The sequence below is a fragment of the Gymnogyps californianus genome, chromosome 3, assembly GCF_018139145.2.
Source record: "Gymnogyps californianus isolate 813 chromosome 3, ASM1813914v2, whole genome shotgun sequence".
Classification (NCBI taxonomy): domain Eukaryota; kingdom Metazoa; phylum Chordata; class Aves; order Accipitriformes; family Cathartidae; genus Gymnogyps; species Gymnogyps californianus.
Genome location: NC_059473.1, coordinates 101,908,624 through 101,921,734, shown reverse-complemented (window position 1 = coordinate 101,921,734; position 13,111 = coordinate 101,908,624). Strand labels below are relative to the sequence as shown.

General features: G+C 42.8%; 1 protein-coding gene across 2 annotated transcripts; it reads right to left on the bottom strand.

Annotated features, from left to right (window-relative positions):
* Positions 1-151: 151 nt before the first annotated feature.
* LOC127015021 (glutathione S-transferase 3) lies at positions 152-12,034 on the bottom strand. Of its 2 annotated transcripts, none has more exons than XM_050894731.1 (7): positions 11,920-12,034; positions 9,215-9,321; positions 6,686-6,737; positions 5,787-5,919; positions 3,878-4,019; positions 1,506-1,637; positions 152-946 (listed from the first exon to the last, which is right to left on the bottom strand). In XM_050894731.1, exons 2-7 carry the CDS (start codon positions 9,299-9,301, stop codon positions 803-805), a joined length of 690 nt encoding a protein of 229 aa, XP_050750688.1. In that variant the 5' UTR covers positions 9,302-9,321; positions 11,920-12,034; the 3' UTR covers positions 152-802. The 2 variants fall into 2 exon arrangements, with proteins under 2 accessions (XP_050750688.1, XP_050750689.1); XM_050894732.1 differs by lacking the exon at positions 11,920-12,034 and adding an exon at positions 9,805-9,862.
* Positions 12,035-13,111: the final 1,077 nt, after the last annotated feature.

Here is a 13,111-nt window from a genome sequence, read left to right as displayed (position 1 = left end):
ATTCTCTGGTTTATAAAAGCAAATGAAATGCCTTTGCATGAGGCATATGGGTTAACAAGGATCCCCTTCATCTCAAGTATACAGAATTTATCCTCCGAGAAAAGTAAAAACGAAGTTCGCAAGCCCCAACTTTCATTCATGACACAACATGACCACATAAAAATAACTTTATTTGATTAGAACAGATCCTCTAGATACAGCAGTTACACAAAAATGCCATTTGGCAGTCAATTTGTTTCCTAATTCAGTAATAAAAGAAAAGCGCAGCTTAGTTACAAAGGCACAATGCTGACACTTCAGACAAGTTACTGATGTCCAATAGAACTGGCAAGAGAAACACCTCCCTTCTACTTTCTTTAAAAACCACTTGTTTCATTTGCCTGTAGTGATATTAAAAACAATAAAGACCTGAATTGAAAGCAATCATCATACAAGAATCTGGTCTGGATCTCAGAAGAAAGTCCTCGGAAGTAGCAGAACATGCTGAAGCTGTCAGTCAGCAACTCACATTTCTTTCTTTTTCGCTCTTCCAAAAAGTCTCCAGGAAGACAGCATGCTTGCTGCCATTTCACTTGCTTAAAATTACCAGAAAAATCTCAAGAAGAATGAAGTAATAAAATAGGCTAGTAGTAAAGTGTTATAAAAGATACCTGCCTACTGTATTTTGTATGACAGAACATGAGATACTGCCCATTGAAACTCCTTTCAAACACCCCTTCACCTTCTCTCTGCAGTATAATTGTACATGTGCAATCTGATAGTTCTCTTAAACCGAGGACAGCTGTTGTTTTAGCCAGGCACACTAATTCGCTTTTACATCATAATACATGCGGAGAACCCTCCTCACAGTCTCCACGTATTTGTCATCAGGAACAGGTTTTCTCTGGCTTCCTGGCTCTAGAAATTTCTTGATTGTGGGGATGCTGCTTATCCTTGCTTTAAATGCCTAAAAGGTAAACAGGAAGTACATGGTATTTAAAGAACAGAAAGTAACACAAGAAAAAAGAATTTTACTGATTTGTGTAACCTCCTTTAACAAGTTGTATGTGGAGGCAAGACAGGAAATATAGTTCTAGGCCATGGATGAATTTTACTCCCCCTCACTCCAACCTTGTTATTTTACACAGTAATAAAACAGCCCTCTGTCTTTCATTGATATGGGATGAAGTGGAAACAATTATCTGTGTTTTCAGATGTGTACTTTACTCAAATAACTTCTTGTGATCCAGAAAATATCTTCTGGTTAAAGGTATCACAGAACTGGTGAGGGGAGGGAAAAAAAAGGGAGGGTGGATTTCTTCAGATCTGTACAGGGATTACTCCAGAAAATAATAGATTCTCTAGATGAAACATATTACGAGATTCTTCCTAAAGCAAGAAGAGCAAGACTACAATGAAAGAGGAGCGACAAATGCTCGTTTTCTGGAATTATCTACACACAATAGACTTTGAAATATCATTTATCACATTTCCAGCCACATGAGTGTATTGTTAGTGTAAGGTACCTGTAACTGAGGAAAGCCTGAGAGCACGTCTGACTTCTTCTCTTCTACCATTAAAATGGCTTCAAGAAGATGAACATCCGCCCAGCTAAAATTGTTGCCAACAAGAAAGTCCTGCCCATGGTCTTTCAAAACCTAGAAGTGTCATAAACGAAAACATTCAGATGTGGATAGCCAGCCGGGGTTGATGTTTTCAAAATGCACAGGCACACCTCCTTTGACAGTACTTACTGCTTCCTTTTCACCTTTCTCTCCCATGCAACTAGGGATACTGCTAGTGTGGGGGATGTGGGCCCAGTGCCTGCAGTCACTCATCATTTTATGGGATATCTATGAGCAGTCCTCATAGCAGCAACCTAGAATCCCAGGGTTTCTCTTACCTATCCTTCCTTCCTATAGCCCTAGGTAATCCCATGTACTGGACTACAGGGTTAGATACCTCCTTGGTACTCCTTTCCAGCCTAATAAATCTTGAATTTTTCTGTATGTAGTTACAGCTTCAATGGGAAAACAGTGAACGTAAAAGAGAGGTGATCAGCCTAAAGCATTGGGGCTAGGATGCAACAACTGGAATCTAGGGCAGAATGAACTCTAGCAGCCATCTATAGGAGAGCTGGTATTTAAGTGGGAAACTGTCTTCCCTTTAGTCTTTAAAACAGAAGAGCAGCTATTTCTGCCAGATCATCCTGTCTGTGTATATTAATTTCCATTAAGAGCCCCTCTTGGGTCCTATCTCTCAAAGGATCAGTTAGAGAAACACCAAGATTCCCAGTATGGCTTAAGCAGCAGACCACTCAGACTGGAAGACAGCAGTGATAGCTGTGTATTACTGTGGTTAAAAAAACACGTAGATGTATTTGAAATATTAAACAAAGCTGACAATTAGCTATTCTAAAACAGCATTGCCTTTGCAATGCAAGTTACTGTGGTGGGTTGACCCTGCCTGGACACCAGGTGCCCACCAAAGCCGCTCTATCACTCCCCTTCTCAGCTGGACAGGGGAGAGAAAATATAACAAAAGGCTCGTGGGTCGAGATAAGGACAAGGAGAGATCATTCACCAGTTACCATCACGGGCAAAACAGACTCGACTTGGGGAAATTAGTTTAATTTATTACCAATCAAATCAGAGTAGGATAATGAGAAATAGAAACTAAATGTTAAAACACCTTCCCCCCACTCCTCCCTTCTTCCCAGGCTTAACTTCACTCCCGATTTTCTCTACCTCCTCCCCCACAGCGGTGCAGGAGGATGGGAATGGGGTTTGCGGTCAGTTCATCACACGTTGTCTCTGCTGCTCCTTCCTCCTCAGGGGGAGGACTCCTCACACTCTTCCCCTGTTCCAGCGTGGGGTCCCTCCCATGGGAGACAGTCCTCCATGAACTTCTCCAACGTGAGTCCTTCCCATGGGCTACAGTTCCTCATGAACTGCTCTAGCATGGGTCCCTTCCACAGGGTGCAGTCCTTCAGGAACAGACTGCTCCAGCGTGGGTCCCCTGTGGGGTCACAAGTCCTGCAGCAAACCTGCTCCAGCGCGGGCTTCCCACGGGGTCACAGCCTCCTTTGGGCATCCACCTGCTCCGGCGTGGGGTCCTCCATGGGCTGCAGGTGGATATCTGCTCCACTGTTCACCTCCGTGGGCTGCAGGGGGACAGCCTGCCTCACCATGCTCTTCACCACAGGCTGCAGGGGAATCTCTGCTCTGGTGCCTGGAGCCCCTCCTCCCCCTCCTTCTTCCCTGACCTTGGTGTCTGCGGAGTCGTTCCTCTCACATCTTCTCACTCCTCTCTCTGGCTGCAGTTTCCCTTGCGCAGTTTTTTCCCCCCTTCTTAAATATGTTATCCCAGAGGCGCTACCACTGTTGCTGATGGGCTCGGCCTTGGCCAGCAGCGGGTCTGTCTTGGAGCCAGCTGGCATGGGCTCTATTGGACATAGGGGAATCTTCTAGCAGCTTCTCACAGAAGCACCCCTGTAGCCCCCCCACTGCCAAAACCTTGCCACACAAACCCAATACAGTTACACAGTTTCATTTCTCCTAAAAACAGTAAGTTGTTATTCTAACTGTATATAGCCATGTTTGCACATTCATTGGATCGTAACAGTTTTGAGCCAAAGAGGATACACGGACCCTTCAATTTGAACGTTGATGCTGCTCAGACCATGAAATCTTACTTAGGAATTTCTGCATTTAACCCACCCCAACTTGTCTCATACTGCTCTGACCTCCCTCTCATCTCTCCAGCCTGCAGACAGTATGATGTCCTGGTTTAAAGTACTGCACTGACACCTTTCTGTTTCTTCTGCTTTTGGTAAAATACCCAGTGTTCCCATTGTTATCCTTCCAGAACAATGGAAGGAAATGATCCTCCTACATACCTTTTCATATGCTGGGAAATACCTGCTTGTCGCCTTCTGAACTATAACAGCACGTTGTTTCTCTTTATCCTCAGCCGATAAGAATGGGAACATCAAAATGAAGCTCATAAGATCATCGGTTCCTCCAACATATATATCAATCCTTAAAATCAAAGCAAACAAAAACCTTAAATAAGAAGGCACCTTCATAAGCAGAGTTTTCTTAGATTTGTGTTGTGATAGTAAAAGTTGAATTTCCCACCCTCCTCATGAAAATAATTTTTGCAGTTAAAAAAAAAAAGTCACAGTCTGAGTCTCACTCATATTTGTAGTGTTGTTGGCACTTTACTTGCCTCATTGTGTAGGATTAAACAGGATTGTACAGAGGTTAAAAAAAGTTTAACTTTGGTGTTACAGATCACTTCAGAATCACCAAAGAAACACACAGCACCACAAGAAGTCATCCCCAACTGGCTTAGTTGTCTGGATGTATGCCACCTTCAGGGTTTCATCCAAAGTCCTAGTGGTGCCAAACAGATTAATAATGGGGATGGAAACCTGAAGTGTATCAGGTTCCGCATGTAGCTAAATTATTAGTACAGCAGTTCTTCAGATCGTCCCTTTTATCCATTTTTTCAGAGCTCTGACAGCAGGTTTTGTACTGTAGACAAGACTCAAATTTAAATTAAGTCCTCATGAATATGAATAAAGTATCTGGTAAAATAGTCAAACAAAGTCTTCTAACCATCCTATGTCATAAGAGATTTGAGTTCCTGCTGTGTAATAAGACTAACTGCAGTTTTTGTTGTCAGGCAACAGCTTCTCGAAAAAGCCTCTGTAAGGATTAAACATGTTGTGTGCAATACGAAGCTATCAGATATTCCTGCAGGCCTTAATGTATGTCAGCTTCTCGCCTGCATCTATCTGGTCTTCCAAAACTGCACAAGACCAGCTATCCGAAGTACTTAAACCTGGAGCTAATCACAGCAAGCCTTCCTCAAAACACTGATACTTCCTTCCCCTGCCCAAGAACAAATCAACAAATACAGTTCATTTATATTTGCTGGTAAGACAGCAGGAACAGGCTCCAGGCTAAATCTAAAACTCGATGGAAGAGAATTCTGTTTGAAGGAAGAGGTATGCAAGGAATGCAAGCTACAGGAAATGATGGCTTATTAACAACACAAAGAAGCTGATAAGCTGTGACTGATGCTCCTGTTTGACTATTCATTCTTTTTGTTACTTCCCCGAACCTGCTTCAGCCAATTCTTCCAACCACTCGCACCATTTAATGGCAGCTTATTTTAAAGTATCTATTAAAGTTACATGCTTTACCAGCTGACCTTTAGTTTTCCTTCTTTTGAAAAACAATAGGAAATGGACATTTAAAGGCTACATATTGAGATAGCCCAATCACATTTTTTTTCCTTCACACAGACACAACATCAAGACCTGGATTTAATTTCACATGAAACCAGAAGTTTTTCAACAGCTTTTAGCTGTTCTTTTCCTAACTCCCACAGACCTAAACCATGCACTTTTTACAGTGCTGTGGAACATCATGCAATCACAGATAACATCAATGACAGATCTTATTTTGCAGCCAGAAGTTAAAAACTAACCATTGCTTTCCAAAAAGTTTTCTGTTTACAAAAGTAGTTCAACATTTACATGCCAGTCACCAGTTGAACACCTGTGTCAAGCTGTACTAAAGCACAATAAATGCCTGCCTCAAATACTTTTATGCAAAAATAATCGAATTAGAACAAATCAGTTGGCTTGCATTTAACTGTGTGGCCTCTCAGGCTCACTGCAAGTTGTGTGTCACTGAGGCACACAGGTGATTCTCTGGGTGTGCAAGTATGCAATTAATTCTAGAGGTATCTAAGCTACTATAATAAATTCAAGAAGAGTGGTACTGTTACAGTACAGGGCTCTCTCCTTCAGGTCCTTCCCGTAGAGGTTGTACTTTGCTGCTACGTAGCTGAGGATGGCTCTAGTCTGCACCATCTTCATCCCATCAATCTCTACCAAGGGCACTTGCTGAAATAGCAGGGATCCACCTAAAGGGAAAGCCACACATTATTCTACTGGATCTAGTAACTCCACATCAGATTTCTTGCTGTCTTCAGAAGATCATTACTTTTATGGTGAGCTTGCTGTGGGTCATCATCATATTAAACTGGAGTTCTTCCGTGCAAACAATAAATTACAGTGGTGCAGACAAATTAAACTGCAGAACACAATTATTGTGGATTAACATCCTTGCTTTAAAAAAATTTCACTGAAGTTGCAGTCAGGACTGTGTACAGCAGCTTTTATGCTGAAGTTGAAATACAGTGGAGACAATCACACTAAACATATCAACTGAGTAAAAAGTGTCTAATTCTAAATAGATTTTTAAAATTCTGTTCCATTATTTAAAACACAGTTGAAGCAAATGTCAGATTCCCAAATTTCTCTCTTATAACCAGTATCTTAAGCTAAATCAGGACATTCAGTGAAGTTTTAGGATATGTTTTTTCAAGCTACTGAAGCCCAGGGTAAGTTTGTGGGACCAGGTGGGACACGTAGACAAACGGAGAACAGAACAACCCAGAGGCCTGGGAATCTCTCCAGGTTGGAAAGACATTCAATTTTCAATTGCATGTGTCCACATATGGGAAAAAAAATCAGCCTCTGCAGCTGTTCACAGCTCTCAGTTTTACTCCCCTCTCTGCTGTGTGGAAAGAAAGTCCCACATAGTCTTCAAAATCTTCTCTTCACATGTCTTCTCTGAGACTAAGCAAAGTCTGGTCACACGTTTCTCAAGGTTTCATGTGGACTCACCTTGCAGGAGCTTCTCATACTGCTCTCGGGTTTCCAAAAACTCTTCTTCAAACTGACAGAAGAGAATGAGGAAGAAGAGGAAATGAGCATCTTTTCACATTTCTAGAACAGATAAACTTTTAAAGCATCATAAAAGGAAGAGAATATACATCATGGTTCCTTCCATTCCAGATATGGCTCTAAGGGAGAAAATACCAAGGGCAGAAGCACTGGCAAAATCTCTTGAACGGTCGTATTCGACAAATGCTGCTAAAGGCAACCCTAGCAGAAAAGCAGGCAATAAGTACTGGAGTGAGGATGGTTTGTTTGGTATTGAACAGGCAATTTAATGTGAGACAGTCAACAATACAGACTAGGCTGTCCTTAAAATGCTTTCTGGTATGTGGAACAAAGCTCTGCTGTGGGATATTTTGATTTGGGAGCTAGACAGAAACAAATTCTTAGAAAGTTAAAACAAAGCTTTTACAAAATAATGTAAAAGTATTATGCCCAGCAGGAAGTTTAGTACAGAAGCATGTTTAGGACACCTAAAGATGAATTATTCACTAGATGAGAAACAAAAGGATACAGAATTGCCTGTGATCAGAACGATGTAGTTATATTCAATATGATTGAGGATGGCTGGTCCAGTCAGTCCTACTTACAGAGGAATTCAGTTCAAGATTAAGACACCGAAGTTAGATGTCTACATGTACATGTTTGCATGTGCCATACATGTCTATAGTCAATGTAGACCATGGAGACTAGAAAATGATTGAGCTTACCAATCCCTAGATGCCTAGCTGTGGACTCCCAAGGACGCTTCCTCAGTCCACCTCTCTCAGAACATCTGTGCAACTTATGTTAATAATTAAGACTTGCTATACTAGGGAAACCCCAGAAGATTAGGCATACTAATACAGTGCCAATGTTCAACCATAGGAAGTGTGATCACAGTCTAAAATTCAGAACCCAGGTTTCTGCTGATGAAAAGCTGGGAAAAGAATATCCCAAGGAAAAATGCAATAATTGGTACCTGTCAACAGGGTTTTTTTACATTATTAAAAAAAAAAAAAAGATAAAAGAGAGAGGGAATTAAAACATAGGAACAAACAATGCAGGGAAGCAGCCAGTTGTGTCTTCTGTAAGGCCTTCTGTCGTGGTTTAACCCCAGTCAGCAACTAAGCACCACACAGCTGCTCACCCCTCCCCCCTCCCAGTGGGATGGGGAAGAGGATTGGGAAAAAAAGTAAAACTCATGGGTTGAGATAAGAACAGTTTAATAACTAAAGTAAAATAAAATATAATACTAACTAATAATAATAAAAATATAATAATAATTGTAATGAAAAGGAATATAACAAAAAAAAAAGAGAAAAATAAAACCCAAGAAAAGACAAGTGATGCACAACGCAATTGCTCACCATCCGCTGACCGATGCCCAAGCAGTGATCCACGCCTCCTGGCCAACTCCCCCCCATTTATATACTTAGCATGATGTTCCATGGTATGGAATACCCCTTTGGCTAGTTCAGGTCAGCTGCCCCGGCTCTGCTCCCTCCCAGGTTCTTGCACACCTGCTTGCTGGCAGAGCATGGGAAACTGAAAAGCCCTTGGCTTAAGAGAAGCGCTACTTAGCAACAACTAAAACATCAGTGTGTTATCAACATTATTCTCACACTAAATCCAAAACACAGCACTGTACCAGCTACTGAGAAGAAAATTAACTCTGTCCTAGCCAAAACCAGGACACCTTCAAATAAAGACTGGTGGTCTTTTTGAAAAACTCGTATTCCTCAGCTCAGTACAGGAGTAACCGTATGAAGTATAAGTCTACTATATAAAAGAGGATACTTGGAGCAACTACTAGTTCTTTCGGTCCTCAAACTGAGTTATCAGTTTATCACCAAGATAGATAGCAAATGAATAAGTAAATTATATCCCAGAAAAAGAAATATTTTAAAGTGGTGTCTTGCTTCTCTGGTTTACCCAAATATTTTCCTTCCTGCTCTGAGATTTCTACTTTCCCTATACATGTGGGTCAGTTTGCTCACTTCACCCGGTTAAGCCTCATCTAAATGATGCAAGTAAGACAAAATATATTTTGTGCTATAGCTTATTGTGGAGGATGCAGCCAGTGGTGTGAAAAATAAAATAAAAATTTGTGTGTGAGCATCCAACTGAAAACAGAAAGACTAGAGAAAGTAAATTCGTTGCTGTTTTACTTGGCACAGATAATACTTGTTATGCCAGGAACACATCTATGATTCAGCTCAACAGCTCTAGGTCAGTAATCGAATGCTTAATTAAGCATTACGCATTCTTGCGTTAAGCAAGAAACTGGTTTACAGTGTCATTGCTCAGAAGACATGTAACTTGAAGCCACACTTTTGTGTGCCTAAAATAAGAGTGTTTAATTACACTGAATAGCCAATGCTCATTTACTATTGCGTCTTGGGATGCCTTTTCTTTTTTAGTTAATAACCCGTGATCTGCCTCAAAGACAAGCTTACCAATGTGCAGCTTAAAGTTAAAAACACTAAAACAAACCTCGACCCCAGCTGCAGCTAACAACCAGCGAATTGACTCCATCTTGCCTCTTCCATCAAAGTAGTAAAGTTTCGGTTTTCCGGCCATGACTTCAAACTTCCCGTTACCTAAAATAGTTATAAAAGATAATAAGTTAATAATGATACAAAAATCTGATGGCAGCTGGAATAACGGTTCACAGGTCACTTACATGACAAAAATTTAATTTAATTTTTGACAAAATATTTCAGTAAAGTTTCAGTCTAAACTGATTTGGTTTTACTGCTGCACAGTCAACTCACAGTATTTCATAGTCTTTTCATTCCCCTGAAATTCAGGAAAAGTAAACATCAAGTTGCTAAGCAGTAGATAACAGAAAAAAAATAAAGTCACCACTAAGGAAATCCTTAAAACTTTTAGAAAATGCAAGTTTTAGTGCTAGAGTTACTCAATGACCACTGAAAGCCAAATTTCGATCAAAGGGGAGAAGAGGCAGTAGACAGTTTTTTCAAATCTGGCAGTCCTTATATCAAAGAATGCCAAAAGTATCTAAACATTAATTCTATGCACACTTAGGTGAAGTATGGGAACATATTTTCAAAGGCTCTCACTTTTCTTTCTAGCTGTGGTGATCCAGCGTAAGTATGTGATCCAGAATCAGTACAAACTTCAAAAGAATGACCAGTTTCTTCTGTAGTAATCCAGATTAAAATACAAAGATTCAGACTGTTGCACTACCTATCCTTCTACTGGTCACATTTCTTTCTATTAATAAACCCTGTTGCTACACAAAACTATAGACTTTTCAGTTGATCAAATATGCCGTGCTTTGCAAGCAGCATTTTAATTCTTGAATGGCTTCATAAACAAGGCTATTGTTATTTTTTGAATAGACTAGTGTTTAGGTCTCAGCAGGAATTGGATTCCACTGTAGAGCCATGAGCCAAGGGAGGATCAAATTTCATCATACTGGCATTTCATATGCAGAACTCTGTAATAGCAACTCCTTGCTGCAACCGAGAGCTGTTTTCCCTCTGTAGAGAGATTTCTTGTCACTCCAATCCACAGTTCAAGTAATCCTGGAAAAGAGGCTGTTGGCATGCGAACAACATCCTCCAGTTCCCCATGTTACAAGGGCTCCTTCATAAGCAGAGGGAAAAAACGACCTTTGAAAGACCTTGAGCACACACGAGGCAAGCGATCTACTTGTTAGCCAACAGGCACGAAAATAGAACACAAAATACACGACTGCATCTGACCATGGGAATTCAAATGAGCCAGGCTTTTTGGCCCTTCATGCCTGCTTAGGGGCCTCTATTTCTTCTCAGGTAAGTCACTGGGAACTAAAACATTTCTGAGTAGTATCTATACTGCTAATAAATGTAACAGTGCCTGAAAAAGAAAAAAAGACTAAAGAAAAGTATCAGTATGAACTACATGAAAGAACAGAATGAAACAGGAGTTGCTTGTAATACAGCTAAATTCACAAAAGAAGAAAAAAAAGCCAAAGGTCATTTTTAACTTGAAGTTTAAAAAATTCATGAAACAGAAGAGTCACTTTTCTTCAGTTCACCTTCCTAAGACATGCTCCTAGCAGGCCAACTGATATGTCACAGGAGATAAGCAAGTCACTGTTGCCAAGCTCACATCAATGCAGCAAAGGCAAACAGAAGGTAAAGACACGGTGGACGCTCATCTTGTAAATATAGGGGGATCAACAAGCTTTGAAGCAAGCTGTAGCATTCTGGTTCCTAAGACTGAGCCTGCCATGCAATATTGGAAGAGAAAGTCCAACTTGTGAACTGAAATTTGATGGAAAGAGAGCACCCTGGGGATGGGCAAAGGGCTTCTCCCTTCCCTGCTCTTCTCACCAGAAGTAAAGGAGGGAAAACGGCAATTTGCAGCCAGGAGCCGCAATCGCAGGTAGGTTGCTGGCCATTCCCCTCAGCCTGATATCTCAACAGCAAATGGGACTTTGGGAAAGAAGGATCTGAATTTACTCTCTTCTTGTGATTTATGAAGGCCACCTGGGCTAACAGGGGGAAAGAGGGAACATAAGTATCTTGTGCAAGAAGTCATCACTCCCATGCTAGCCACGCAGACCAGAAGAACATCGGTGAAGAGGGCCAGGACACCAGCTGCGCCTGGCATGTCCTGCAGATCCAAGACTCCAGGACCCGATTTTCACTGCTTGCATTCAGCAGCCCTCAGCGAAATGGTGGCCACTCTTTTCTACCTTGCATCACTTAACACCAACCTGGGGGGAAAGTCCCCTACTCAGTGTATGACAGGCAGTAGTCTCCCAGGCCATCAACTCCAACCCCTTCTATTTGTGACAAGCTCTTCGTAGACATGAGATGAGGAATGGTTCATGTTATTAAATGGGGAGCCATCATGCTGATAGTTGCGGGGGCGGGGGGGGAGCTTGGAGGCAAAAAGCAGAACAGAGCAAGCTCTCGCATAAGAGATGAGAAATGCTGGAGTACACCCTTCTTGTACAAGTGCTTGTTAAGCCCAGGGCGAGCAGCCCGCGACCAGGGAGGTTATCTCCTGATCAGACACCCAAATGCCAACCTGAAACCAGCACAGCCCTCCCCGCCCCCCATACCACGACAGCCAAGCGACCCAGAGGACACCAGGGCGGTGATGGGAAAAGAGAAATCACAGAAACCCATATTATTCACACAGAGAATTAAAAAAAAATAAATAAAACCAAGCGAACATACACGGCTTTTAACTAACGAGGCAACAGCGCTTCTCGCCGCAGAGCCCCGCACCCGCCCGCAGCTCGCTGCCACCCCGTGAGAAAAGCCGCCGAGCCGAGCCGAGCCGAGCCGAGCCGAGCCGAGCCGAGCCGAGCCGAGCCGAGCCGAGCCGAGCCGAGCCGGAGGCCGGCGCGCACCCACCTGCCCCGCCAGCAGCCGCAACCGCCACCGCCCCGCTCCTAGCGTCAGCGCTACGAGGCGGTGACAAGAGGGACAGCCGCCAATAGGAAGCCGTTACTCTGCATATTTCACAAAGGCTTCTGGGAGGAAAATGTAACGAAACAAACAAACAAAAAGTTAAAGATTTTGAGCTATTTTAGCCCGAAACGTTTTGTCATTACAGAGAAGTGATTCTGTAGCGTGTATCACCGGATTTTGAGCCTCGGCGACATCGCCGTGAGGTGAAGAGGTTTGGTCCTTTTGACCCTTATATGCCGCTGCGGGCGGCGCTATATTCTGGATGTGAGGGCGATCTGGCTGCGACATCTGTCACCCCATTGATCGCCAGGGTTGATTCGGCTGATCTGGCTGGCTAGGCGGGTGTCCCCTTCCTCCCTCACCGCTCCATGTGCGTCCCTCCCGAAGCTGCGCGCTCGGTCGAAGAGGACGACCTTCCCCGATAGAGACGTACCGTTCATCGGTCAAGGGTATACGGTAGCTGCGCTCCCCTGCTAGAACCTCCAAACAAGCTCAAGGTCCATTTGTAGGAGAACGTAGGGTAGTCAAGCTTCCAAGACTGCAGACACATCCAAGTGAGGCACTGCATGGGGCAGTCTGCCATTGTTTTGTGCCGCCACAAACAGCCTTTTCCAAACCCTCCGCAGCTCCCTCTTCCACGTGCCTTACTCACGCTGCGTGTGTGCAATAGGGGACTAATTAATTTTTATTTCCATCCCTGCAGGCCATGATAAACATCACTTCTCCCACTTCCATCCCCCCGTCACCTGTGAATCCTTGAAGCTCCTCACCTTACACACATGCCAGTTACAATCCAGCATCTTTACACTTGTAAATGGATTTTTCCCCTATTCATTTTAAGCCCACTGGAACAGCTAGCAAAAGGGCTGGGTTTCTAAGTTAGCAACTGTCTTCAGCCCTGAAAGCAAGGGGAGAAGGCTGAGAGCTGACACAAGACAAGAGAACAATTACAGAA

Excerpts from the sequence above, each read along its gene's own strand:
- LOC127015021 (XM_050894731.1), bottom strand. The coding sequence starts at position 9,301 with ATGGCCGGAAAACCGAAACTTTACTACTTTGATGGAAGAGGCAAGATG. Across the intron at positions 5,920-6,685 it reads GTATGAGAAGCTCCTGCAAG|GTGGATCCCTGCTATTTCAG; the intron begins GTGAGTCCACAT and ends CTTTCCCTTTAG. Across the intron at positions 4,020-5,786 it reads GACCTGAAGGAGAGAGCCCT|GATTGATATATATGTTGGAG; the intron begins GTACTGTAACAG and ends TTTGATTTTAAG.